At 42.3% G+C, this 12911-nt stretch overlaps 1 protein-coding gene across 2 annotated transcripts; it reads right to left on the bottom strand.

The window, feature by feature from the left end:
- Positions 1-297: 297 nt before the first annotated feature.
- On the bottom strand, positions 298-12217 carry LOC115102438 (cysteine/serine-rich nuclear protein 2-like). Of its 2 annotated transcripts, XM_029622383.2 has the most exons (5): positions 11518-12217; positions 9185-9357; positions 7280-7542; positions 6874-7170; positions 298-3973 (listed from the first exon to the last, which is right to left on the bottom strand). In XM_029622383.2, the coding sequence occupies exons 2-5, from the start codon at positions 9342-9344 to the stop codon at positions 2999-3001; spliced, it is 1695 nt and encodes a 564-aa protein (XP_029478243.1). In that variant the 5' UTR covers positions 9345-9357; positions 11518-12217; the 3' UTR covers positions 298-2998. The 2 variants fall into 2 exon arrangements, with proteins under 2 accessions (XP_029478243.1, XP_029478244.1); XM_029622384.2 differs by lacking the exons at positions 9185-9357; positions 11518-12217 and adding an exon at positions 8546-8702.
- Between the last annotated feature and the right edge of the window lie 694 nt (positions 12218-12911).

The following is a 12911-nucleotide window of genomic DNA, read 5'->3' as shown; positions in this document are numbered from 1 at the left end:
AACTCACTTTTTCCAAAAGTATCATCGACATTTCAGTTTATATGCGGCAGTTAATTTTAACTCGCCAATCTGGTGCTGGCCAGCCCCTGCAGAAAGACTTCACCCTGGATCTTGTCCAGGTTACAGATTGAAGTCTCTAGTGACCGTTCCGTACGAATGGCTTCTGAAGTTGTTGACGTCATTCTGTCCTTTTTACAGCTCATGTGTGCCACCTGGGAGAGACAAGGAGTCAGCAATATAACACACAACAAATAATCAAGGGGGAAAAAGTAGGACATCATAGAATCAAAACCAGAGTTTGTGTTTTATTTTTTTTAATGTATCTTTTCATTTACATTTTTATTTTTGTATAAAACATTTTTGTCCACTTTAGGCAACAGTTAGCATAAGAGTAATTATCACAGCTTTGAGATGAAGTCCAACCAAAACCTCAGTCCATCTTTTCAGTCACACACACACACCTCTGCTCTTACACACAGACACATACAAACATAATAATCACATAGTGGGTTGGAGCTCATTTAGTGCAGTGGTCCCAAACCTAAATCTACTCATAGGGAAGCCAAAGACGAGGACTCAACAATTAGGCAGCTTTTTAGTTTCACTCACCAATTACTTAGAAGCTGGAACTGTGTCAAGGTAAGCAATGTTGTCAAATACATCTATTTGATTGAGAAGATCACCACAAGTCTTCAGAATGAATCAGAGCTGGAGACTCCTATTGAATCTTCTAGAAGCGGGTGCATGATGACAGCAATGAGTCAGGTTCGAAACCACTGCTTTGGTGCAACTCTTAAGCATTATCATATTGCTAACACAACAAATGAAGGCAAAAAGACATATCAGAAACCTCATGCACAGCATCTCATCCTGTGTTAGTTAGGCCCATAATACAGTACATGATACACTGGGCAAGATGGCAGCAAGCTTTAAAATAGATCAGTCAAGCGAGGATGAAGACTGTGGTGCATGATGGGTCGGCACACTCACATACATAGGCCAGTAAGAACAGACACAGCACAAAAAATACATTTAAAAGACCAAAATATGTTATAGGATTGCATTTACATATACTGACAACCTATACAGTATGTCATTCAAAGCAAGTATCATAATTTGCAGACAGTGTGCCACAGCCATTGCATCCCTGTGTCCAGAGGGCTTTAATGTAACGCTTCCCTTCGCCACAGAAATGGTTGGTTTCAATGCCATTTCCGTGGATTTCTGATCAAACTTTCGATCAGAAATGTCCGTGATTCAAAGTCCATGAAGATACATGTAGTCCTTGAAATGATATATTTCTCGTAACTTCAGAAAAAGTTACACATGTTTTAACCTATCACAGCACCTTTTAGGGAATATGACTAATTGTATGCACCCCCCCCCCCAACAACAATCTCAAACACACACAAGGACAATCAAACAACGTGCACACACATCCATACACACTCAACAAAAACTAATGTAATTAAGGTTTTGTCATGTCCTCTTTACATAATTTAGCAACATCACATCATTATTCTGTAGCACTGTATTGCTACTTCAAACAGCTTTAGGCTTTCAGTTTCTTTTAAGTCTTCAAATTATATATATATTTTTAAATGATGCCGTAATGACTTAAAATAGCTGTGTTTCACAGAGAATCCCCTATAGACTCGTGACGTGAAGACGTGACGGACAAAGCAGGTCCCTTCAGCATTACATGGTCCACTTCACATGGACTCTGACCACCTGTACGATCATCTGACATGCGAACTAAAAAACAAAGACCGGTTCCTTTCATTCATTGATTAAACAGAGACCACAGAGACCTCCGTTGTTGCTCAATATCAACAGCATCCCAATTTTACAAAGACACGACGTTAAAAAGAAGTGTCATAACATCAGAAGAGTGTAATGGTCACTATTATAGGGTAAACTTGTCTTTTAATAAATAAACTGTGTTTGCATGAGAGGTCTAAGGTAGGTAGACCCGGAGAGACGCTATTTAGAAAGAGGAAGCGGTGCAAACCTTCTGATCTTTACAAATGTTTCACCATTTTGCCTCAATGCAGCGAGGGGCACATACCACCAAGTTCCTAGACAGACCACAACATGAAGATCAAACAAGCAGCTCTTTCAGCTCTGCTTTTCCCATTTCAAACACTTATACAGTACACCAAAAACAAGTATTTCCAGGATTGTTTGTTAGGTCTATTCTCAGTCGGGAAGGGGGGAGGGGGGTAGGTAGATACTGCCAGTGGCCCTAATTTGGCTTCAAAGCTTACAGCTAAACAGCTGGACAAAGTGTACCAGACCAGTGTGACATTTACAATGCTAGCCAATTAGTCAAACTTTTTCAACACAACTGGTGTTTATTGTATCACTCAGTATACAACAGAGCACATGTTCTTCCTGACCCCACCTTCTTGTTTTAATCAAGCCACTGGAATCCTATGAATTATTCTGAAATGCTCCCTTGACCAACGTCTCCAAGAGCAAATGTTAACCCTCACACCACCACACCGTCTCTTAGTGGTGCCGGGAACTAAAAACAACACTACTTAGTTCTCAGTTACTGAGTTACAGTCCTTTCTTTCGTTAATGCCAACCAGGTAACTTCCCAAATGGCACCGTATTCTCTACATAGTGCACTACTTTTGACCAGAGTCCTATGGGCCCTGGACAAAAGTAGTGCACTATATAGGGATTAGCGTGCCATTTGGGACAGGTCCCATGATCTCCAGCCCCGTTAGAATGAGAGTATTTCATTGACTTACAACTGAACTGACAGTACTACTGCAGGGGAAAGATCTGGGTGTGCTTTCAGGATGATTTTCCCTCCTTCACTTTATTTTAATGGTCAAGCTCATTTCTTCCAAATAGATTTTTCTAGTAATGACGGTTACTAATATGAATTCTAACCTGTAACATCATAGTCATTGTCTATCCATGTAGTGTAGGCTTTATTCAGCTCAAAATGAAGCTATTGTGCAAAACATTGACAGAGGTGCTAGTACTAAACCTCAGGGGGCAGTGGTGGGTACAACTCTCCTTCTGTGGCCAGGCAGGCCTCCACCTGACACTGCCCTTCTAAGGAGCTTTGCTGGGGACTGAATGGTAACTCCTTAGCACCCACGCCATTCTCTGAGCACAGAGCCACCGGGGGCGAAAGCTCGCCCTCACCCTGCCCGCAGGTATTACCTCCATGCTCATCCCTCCCTCGCTGCTCTCCTCCCCCTGGTTCTCGCTCTACACATGCCTCCTCCTGCCCAGGCAGAGACTTGTGAAACGTCTCGTTCTCCATGGGACCTATCTGGTAGTAGAGCAGGGAGGAGGCCGGGTCTTTCAGGCCACCACAGGGGTTGTCCCCCTCCCCATCTCCCTCCTGGTTCTCTGTGATGCAGAGCAGGGTAGCCCCAGTGGGGAACGGGCCCTGGAGGAGGGAGATAGGGACCCCCTCCACCCCAACCCCTGTGTCCCCAGGCATCTCCCCCTGCAGGGCCCCAGGCAGAAGGCACAAAGCCTGCTCCCCCAGGCCCCCTGCTCCTCCCCTGCCCCGCTGTGCCTCCTCCTCCTCCTCTTCCTCCCTCATCCTCTCCTGCTCCTCTGCACTTTGCAGGTGGAGCACAGCGGTCTCGTTCTCACGCTCGAGGCAGGCCTGGTCAGTCAGGAGGTCCTGAGCCTCTAGGACCATCTGGACCTCTCTCTCCTCTGTCTCTAACTCAGAGTCCAGGCCATTGGCCCCTGTGGACAGGTCAGGGTCTGGGGAGGGAGGCCTGGTGGAGGAAGGGGAGGAGAGCAGGTCAGACTCTGCATACTGTCCACCCCCGACCCCTGCCTTCTGCCCCAGCAGCCTCCTCTTCTCCAGGTCCAGCTTCATGATGGTGTGCATGTAGTGTGTTCGCACGCGGAGAGGGTTGAACTCGATGCGGCCTGCCGAGTTCCCACAGCCATCACGAGAGCAGCCACAGGGAAAAGACATCCTGTCCACCTGGAAAGAGAACAACATTTGAGAGAATATATATAGTCATAAAATATTCAGCAAAGACAGTTTGTCTGTAGGACATTGATTTGCTGTTCATCTTTATACTAATTCTGCCAAATGTACTAGGGCCGGGACGATACCAGTATCGCAATACTCATTAGTATCGTGGCAAGGAAACAAAACATGAAGTGGATGTAACCTCTTTAGGAAAACAGCCCTAATGTTGGAAATATCCAAAGTGGTTTCCAAGCTAAGCACACCATATTTGACATACAGCAGGTTTTTAAAGGGCCAAAGATTTTGGTCTTCTTCGTGTTTTCATTTTTGCATTGGTAAAAATATTGTGATACTGGTATCATCACAGCCCTAATATGTACTGAGTGCTGAACAGATACAGTACCTCTCAACTCCATAGCCTTCTGTTATAAACTCCTTATCACGCACAAACACACAAACACACACGAATGGACAATGACACTGCTGGGGCAGACTCCCACATAAAACCCACACACACATACATATTACACACACACACACTTTTATACTCATCATTTGCTGCTGCTACTCTGTTCTTTATTTTACTCTTATTATTATCTATCCTGATGACTAGTCACTTTACCCTGCCTTCATGTACATATCTACCTCAAATACCTTATTATTATCTATCCTGATGCCTAGTCACTTTACCCTGTCTTCATGTACATATCTACCTCAAATACCTTGTTATTATCTATCCTGATGCCTAGTCACTTTACCCTGCCTTCATGTACATATCTATCTCAAATACCTTATTATTATCTATCCTGATGACGAGTCACTTCATGTACAGTTGAAGTCGGAAGTTTACATAGACTCATGTAGAAGTCATTAAAAACTTGTTTTTCAACCACTCCACAAATTTCCTGTTAACAAACTAGAGTTTTGGCAAGTCGGTTAGGACATATACTTTTTTTTCTCCAACAATTGTTTCCAGACAGATTATTTAACTTATAATTCACTGCATCACAATTCCAGTTGGTCAGAAGTTTACAAACACTAAGTTGACTGTGCCTTTAAACAACTTGGAAAATTCCAGAAAATGATGTCATGGCTTTAGAAGCTTCTGATAGGCTAATTGGCATAATTTTAGTCAATTGGAGGTGTACCTGTGGATGTATTTCAAGGTCTACCTTCAAACTCAGTTCCTCTTTGCTTGACATCATGGGAAAATCAAAAGAAATCAGCCGAGACCTCATGAATAAAATTGTAGACCTCCACAAGTCTGGTTCATCCTTGGGAGCAATTTCCAAATGGCTGAATGTACCACATTCATCTGTACAAACAATAGTATGCAAGTATAAACACCACGGGATCACGCAGCCATCATCCCACTCAGGAAGTGGACACGTTCTGTCTCCTAGAGATGAACGTACTTTGGTGCAAAAAGTGCAAATCAATCCCAGAACAACAACAAAGTACCTTGTGAAGATGCTGGAGGAAACCGGTACAAAAGTAAAACAAGTCCTATATCGACATAACCTGAAAGGCCGCTCAGCAAGGAAAAAGCCACTGCTCCAAAACCGCAATAAAAAAAGCCAGACTACGGTTTGCAACTGCACCTGGGGACAAAGATCTTACTTTTTGGAGAAATGTTCTCTGGTCTGATGAAACAAAAATAGAACTGTTTGGCCATAATTACCATTGTTATGTTAGGAGGAAAAAGGGGGAGGCTTGCAAGCCGAAGAACACCATCCCAACCGTGAAGCATGGGGGTGGCAGCATCATGTTGTGGGGGTGCTTTGCTGCAGGAGGGACTGGTGCACTTCACAAAATAGATGGCATCACGAGGAGGGAAAATTATGTGGATATATTGAAGCAACATCTCAAGACATCAGTCAGGAAGTTAAAGCTTGGTTGCAAATGGATCTTCCAAATGGACAATGACCCCAAGCATACTTCCAAAGTTGTGGCAAAATGGCTTAAGGACAACAAAGTCAAGGTATTGGAGTGGCCATCACAAAGCCCTGACCTCAATCCCATAGAGAATTTGTGGGCAGAACTGAAAAAGCATGTGAGAGCAAAGAGGCCTACAAACCTGACTCAGTTACTTGTTTTATTTATTTTACCTTTATTTTACTAGGCAAGTCAGTTAAGAACAAATTCTTATTTTCATTGACGGCCTAGGAACAGTGGGTTAACTGCCTGTTCAGGGGCAGAACGACAGATTTGTACCTTGTCAGCTCGGGGATTCGAACTTGCAACCTTTACTAGTCCAACGCTCTAACCACTAGGCTACCCTGCCGCCCCACACCAGCTCTGTCAGGAGGAATGGGCCAAAAATCACCCAACTTATTGTGGGAAGCTTGTGGAACGCTGCCTGAAACGTTTGACCCAAGTTAAACAATTGAAAGGCAATGCTACCAAATAGGTGAAGTGTAAACGTGTGATGTGATGACATAAATAAAAGCTGGAAAAAATCATTCTCTCTACTATTATTCTGACATTTCACATTCTTAAAATAAAGTGGCGATCTTAACTGACCTAAGACAGGGAATTTTTACTATGATTAAATGTCAGGAATTGTGAAAAACTGAGTTAAATTGTATTTGGCTAAGGTGTATGTAAACTTCCGACTTCATTTGTATAAAGTTCCATATGTGTATAGTTCCATATGTATATAGTTCCATATGTTTATAGTTCCATATGTATATAGTTCCATTTGTATATAGTTCCATATGTATATAGTTCCATATGTATATAGTTCCATTTGTATATAGTTCCATATGTATATAGTTCCATATGTATATAGTTCCATATGTATATAGTTCCATATTTGATTTTATTCCTCATGTGTTACTGTTTTATTTATTAAACTCTGCATCGTTGGGGAGGACTTGTAAGCAAGTATTTCATTTGACTTAACACACCTGGCACTTGATGCCAGCCTGGCTGCAGCCACAGTGACGGGGGTCACAGTAGAAACGGCAGTCACAGCCACACTCCTCCCTGGACAGCCTGATGGTCCGTAGCTCAGCCTTCTCCCGGGCATCTATACGGGCGATACCGGAGGCCCTGAGCAGTGCCCGACGCCGCTTTGTGGGAAGCGGCTGCAGGAAGAAGCAGTCGTCCACCTCCACACCCTCTACATCCAAGTCGTCGTCTGACACGTCCTCCAGGGTCAGCAGGTCAGCCTGGGCACACTGCACCGTACCGTTACGTGTCAGCTAGAGAGGGGTTGGAAGTTATACATATATGTATTTAAACCTCGGGAGGTCCTGAAATTAAAACCATAACAGTTTCAGCTCTCTCAGAACGACCAATGCTTGACCTCACCTTTATCTTGCGAGCGTTGAGCTTCTCCTGGCGGAGGTGTTGGCGCAGGGCGTGGCGGTGACTGGTCTCCTGCTCGCGGACGAACTCTCCCAGTGTGTATCGGCGGATGGAGCAGTGGTGGCGTGCCATGCCTAGGGAGCTGCCCCCCTGGCTGGGCACGCTGGTAAAGCCCTGCCGCCTGGGGAAGTAGTACACCGTCACCACATCGAACCGCACCCGCTTCCGGCCTGGAGAGGGCTTGTGCCGTCTTAGGATGGAGGTTGCTGGAGAGGGCGGAGGGAGGTGGAGAAAAGAGGGGTAAGAATGGGTGAACAGTTTCCATAGACTGGTTATTACCACAGATAGTGTAAGGGTTATTACAGAGTAACAATCCATCATACACTTTAATGCCAAGCCTATTTTTAGACAGACTTGAAATTATCATTTTACTTCACGAACGATCTGCCTAGAGTAGTCATGCATCAGTCTAATTGGTAAGAAACTTAGCCGACAAGTAATGCTGGTTGTACCATACATACTTAAAAATAAGGGTGCAAGTTGGAACCAAATAAGGTTCTTGAGAGTGATCTGAAGAACCAAAATGGTACGGTTCTTTGAAGAACCATACAAAAATCCAAAACCAGAAATGTTTTGGCCCTCCTGCACAAGAATTGAAAAGCCCTTTTAAGCCTTATTTGCATATTTCCCAGGGTTCCTTTCGAGATAATTTTAGAGTTACCAGTACCACCCATGACCATGTTTGCTAGTGACAGAGACATGGTTATTGCATTCATTCATTTTCAGTAATGTGGCCTTTACCAATTGAGATCCCATGGCATCTAAGTATGTTGGTATACTTTTTTTACACAATACAATAAATATTTCACAAGGCCTTCTTTTGAGGGCCTAGTTATAAGCTAATATAGTGTCCTGAAACGTGTAGTTTACAGGCCACATCAGGCCTGCACGTCACATTATGCTGGCTTTCAAAGTGATGTGTAATTCCTATTGGAATCCAACATTTGGAATTTTAATTCATCCGCAACCTGCATTTAGAACCACTGCCAGGGAGGCAAAAACTAGACGAGGGAGGCAAAAACTGTCAAACAAGTCAGCATATCAGGACAAGCAATACTGTTACGGCAAAAGCAAGCCAGCACGACTGCATGTGTTGCTATGGTGACTGCATGTGTTGCTATGGTGATTTCAGTAAACAAACAGTGCAAATCAACATTCCGTAGACGGCAAAGGTGAAATAGTTTAACTCTGGCGGAAAGTCCCGTCTACCTTGGCCGCTGATGTCATTCACCGCCAGCCTCAACAGCATTTTACCGTTGTGATCTCATTGAAAACAATGACATCCGGCTTGCCGTCTAGCGTCTACCTCGTACCATCTAAACACAGCATAAGATACAATATGAGACTAACTTCAACATCTAAACTGGAACAACCATTTCAGTATCGGTAGCAATAAGTCCAAGTAACAGATTGGAATAGTTTAGGAAATGTATGTTATCTATATTTGAGTAGCATAAGCTTAATTAATCAATTAAACATAAACAATTCTAAAAAATTGCATTAGAGCATGCTGAGAAATATGATACTGAAGTGTGTGGTTTTGGTTCAACTCTGGTTATTAACACCAACACTGGAGTTATTTTACACCACCAAGTGTTAATTTAACTCTTGACTCAACACTAGAAATGTTACAATTAAATATCAACACTAGTTAACCAATGGACAAGTTGCTGTGTGCTATGGAAAGGGACACATCTGCAGGCTTCCAAACACTTCAAGAGCCTTTTAGAATTCCGAAGGTTCTTGAATAACTCAAAGGTTCTTTATCGGGCAAGAGTTCTCCAAGGAACCTGAAGAGCTGAGGAAGAACCATTTGAGAACCATTTTTCAGTGTAGCATAGCCCTTACGTGTGAGTGCAGTGCTGGAGGGGGGGTTGAGGCTATCACAGCTGTCAGCGCTGTCACTGCTGGAGATATCATCGTCAGAGTCCTTTGGTGTAGAGTAGGGAGAGCCACTGTCCACCTCCTCAAATCTTCGCTTGAGGCTGAGAGACGAAACTGCCTCCATGGAAACTTGATGTCTGAAGGTGGAGAAACAGACAAATTATGTTCAGAGACAGACAGATAGATGGTAGGCGGCCCTCACAGACAGAGATAGAGTATCAGCCTTGCACATATGCGTAGGTACACAATTGGAATGAATGAATACAATATTGAAGAACATGGAGGCATATCTAGACATTTTACACCAAAATGAACTTTCATCAAGCCAAGGCATGAGAATAAGACACAGCAGACGTAGCAATAACACATGTATCCTATGGGCCCATCTGAATAACAAAATAGTATATTATTCAACTGTAACTGTTTATAAACATCTATTAATTAAATCCAATCTGGATCAATTCCCGATACCACACCGAGGTGACATCAGCTTTTTGCTATAGCCTCACTCTCCTTTCATCTGTATTCCTAACCCATCACTCCCTCTCTTTCTGTCTCGCATGAAAATCCTGCTCCAAAATCATCGAGTCTGGGAAACGTCACCATGGCAACTAGGAAAGCAGCCAGGGGTTTATATGAATGGCTTAGGGGAAAAAAACTGTTCTGTAGATAGATAGCCTTATGTTCCTTTAGCTTTTCCTTTAAAAACAAACTGTTCTGTAGATAGATAGCCTTATGTCCCTTTAGCTTTTCCTTTAAAAACAAACTGTTCTGTAGATAGATAGCCCTATGTCCCTTTAGCTTTTCCTTTAAAAACAAACTGTTCTGTAGATAGATAGCCTTATGTCCCTTTAGCTTTTCCTTTAAAAACAAACAGTTCTGTAGATATATAGCCTTATGTCCCTTTAGCTTTTCCTTTAAAAACAAACTGTTCTGTAGATATATAGCCTTATGTCCCTTTGGCTTTTCCTTTAAAAACAAACTGTTCTGTAGATATATAGCCTTATGTCCCTTTAGCTTTTCCTTTAAAAACAAAGCACAGGACCCTTCAATAGCACCGAATTTGGATGCCAGAGACAGGTCACTCCGGCAACACCAGAGGGTCAAATAAGGGCCATGCTGAGACTTTTGAATAGACTCGCTCTCTATACCCCTGTGTAGGCCTACTGTAAGCCATGTGTGTGCCCCTTCATGGTTTCCATGATCTTCACATCCACATAAATAGCCTCCCCAGCCCTCCGCAACTCTCTGATTCAGAGGGGTTGGGTTAAATGCAGAAGACACATTTCAGTTAAAAGCACTCAGTTGTACAATTGACTAGGTATCTCCCTTTCCCTTTCCCTCCCATGAAGTGAAACCAACCCTCAGAATTCAAATGTGATCATATAGCCCTATGGAAAATGAGGGACTGCAACTTATTGCTTCTCTGTTGAAGTTTCACTAGAATATAGCCTATTGATTATTACTATAGAGATTGCATTGCAAGTAAATGTGTCTCCATTTTTTTTATTTTACAGAGGAAAAGTATAATGCACATTATGTATGATCCTTATTACAGAATGACCTTTCAGGAGGCAGCAACAATCCCCTACACAAAACATAGTGGTTATCGCAGAAAGTTCCTAAATGTCACAATGTCGACTGATATGATTACAAGTATGCAGGTTCATCATGTGATACTGTCCACAACCAAGAGGCCCAGACAGCCAAAATCAGTTAATGATTAGACTATTACATACAAAGGATAATGTATCAGGCCTTGGTTCTCATTCTGTGAGCTGGTAGGCTTTGTAGAATACAAAATCTGTTACATTTCTATATTCTCCAGCAAAGCATTAGACATTACAAATGGCTATCAGAAGAACTCAATGAAACACATTCCATGACGATGACCTAATTTAGTTAAACAAATTAGAGAAGCCAGTATCCTATACTACGTTATTAGAATTGCAATACTTTATATAGGCTAGACTCAATAGTGTACATTTACAATAAAGGAGGACAATACTGTATGACAATCAGAGGAGCTCCGACAGTCCTAAAACTACGCACAGTGTAGGATATTTGCTGATAATAAACCGTTCAACGACCGAGTGCCTCAAACGGCCGCAAACGACAACAAACTAGATTTCGTGAAAGGACGATCGAATGACTGGGTGCAGTAGGAAATAATGTAAATCTAACTGCCAGACACAGGAGCCTCGACTGGTCCCGTCTCTCCAGCATACCATGTCAGCCCCCCTTGGCAATGGCAAACTGCCATGTAAAACGTTAATAAACCCCCAAGTGCCCCTTACCTTCGGCAGAAAAGGACCCTCTTCTCCCGATCAAAACGCTGAACGTTCCTTTTATTCACCGAGGATGGTTCTTGGATCTTAAAACGCCCTATTTAGATTTTTCCCCAGACAGTTTTAGCTTCTCTCTAGTTGTAGGCTAAAGCTTTCTACAGTAAAACGAATAGTTACTTTATTCAGTAGGAATACTTATTTATGTGATAGTCAGCCTACTAATGCAGAAATACTGTAACGAACTAACTGACTACATAAAGGACATTTATTTTATGGTCGCTTCCAGGAGTGCATGTTCCATTTAACTTTGACGTAGCAATCCTAAAGCCGGGGCAGGCGGTGGGAAAGAAGGACGTCAAACAGTTTGGTTGAAATTTATTAGGCTACTGACATTATCCGTTTCGTTTAAGACGTTACAATTTGAGATAACTGCAGATGACTTATCTTCCTGGTTTGAGCCTTTCAATGCTTGCATTGGAAGAGCAATCCGCTGACATCTGTTTCGTTTATCCTTTCTTTGCAATGGTGGTTTCAATCGGATCGATGCAGTTTTTCTTCAAGTTTAAATACGGTTACGTTCTTCGCCTTGTTTGGTACATTAATGTCAAAATGTTACGGACTTTTTGCCAGATTGACGTCCTCCTTTTCCTCGCCTCTGCCCCGGTTTGTTACAAAGTAACAATAGAGTAAGGAATGCTACAGTGTAACCGTATACTCATTGTGACATCACAAACGTACTATGCGCCACGTATGCTGGGAAGTGTAGTCATAATAAACTCTTTGTCCATTCATTCCAGAATTCCAATTTTGTAATAAGCAATACACAATATCACGGACAACACGAATGACTTGGTTTTTAAATCATAGTTTGAAATATATGCCTTATACTTCACACCTTCCTCTCACGGTGTTCCCTCATATCAAAAAGGCAAAATTGCCATAGCAAACTATTTTATCAAATGTAGAAAATACAATGAATACGAGTATTTCTGACATGGGGTTATCCTTAACCAGCTATTGTGTCCAACAAGGAGTCCAAACTCATTTAGTATATATATATATATATATGTATATATTTGGCCAATATGAATCTGCCTTTGAATCTTGCCCTCCATTTTTAGACTTCGTTTAATATTTACCCATTGTTTATTGAATAATATGGGCTACTGGTAACTTCTAGATGCCTCATGAGCATAGCTTAACTGTCTTTCTCCATCAGAACCAAAAATAAGCTGTTTAACACATTTGTAAATAAAGTGAATGTTAAACACTGTAGATCATTATATCATGGATGGTCAGTCCCTGTATGCAAAGCAGTCCATGACCTTGAGAGTGGTTACATTTCTCCAGCCCCATCCCTCAGCTGTTTACCAACTCCGTCATTTATTGTCGTAACATTACGT

The sequence above is a fragment of the Oncorhynchus nerka genome, linkage group LG20, assembly GCF_034236695.1.
Source record: "Oncorhynchus nerka isolate Pitt River linkage group LG20, Oner_Uvic_2.0, whole genome shotgun sequence".
Lineage (NCBI taxonomy): Eukaryota > Metazoa > Chordata > Actinopteri > Salmoniformes > Salmonidae > Oncorhynchus > Oncorhynchus nerka.
Note: the sequence above shows the minus strand (reverse complement) of the source record. Positions and strands in the feature narration are given on the sequence as shown.

Excerpts from the sequence above, each read along its gene's own strand:
- LOC115102438 (XM_029622383.2), bottom strand. The coding sequence starts at position 9,344 with ATGGAGGCAGTTTCGTCTCTCAGCCTCAAGCGAAGATTTGAGGAGGTG. Across the intron at positions 7,171-7,279 it reads TCAACGCTCGCAAGATAAAG|CTGACACGTAACGGTACGGT; the intron begins GTGAGGTCAAGC and ends ACCCCTCTCTAG. Across the intron at positions 3,974-6,873 it reads AGGCTGGCATCAAGTGCCAG|GTGGACAGGATGTCTTTTCC; the intron begins GTGTGTTAAGTC and ends TTCTCTTTCCAG.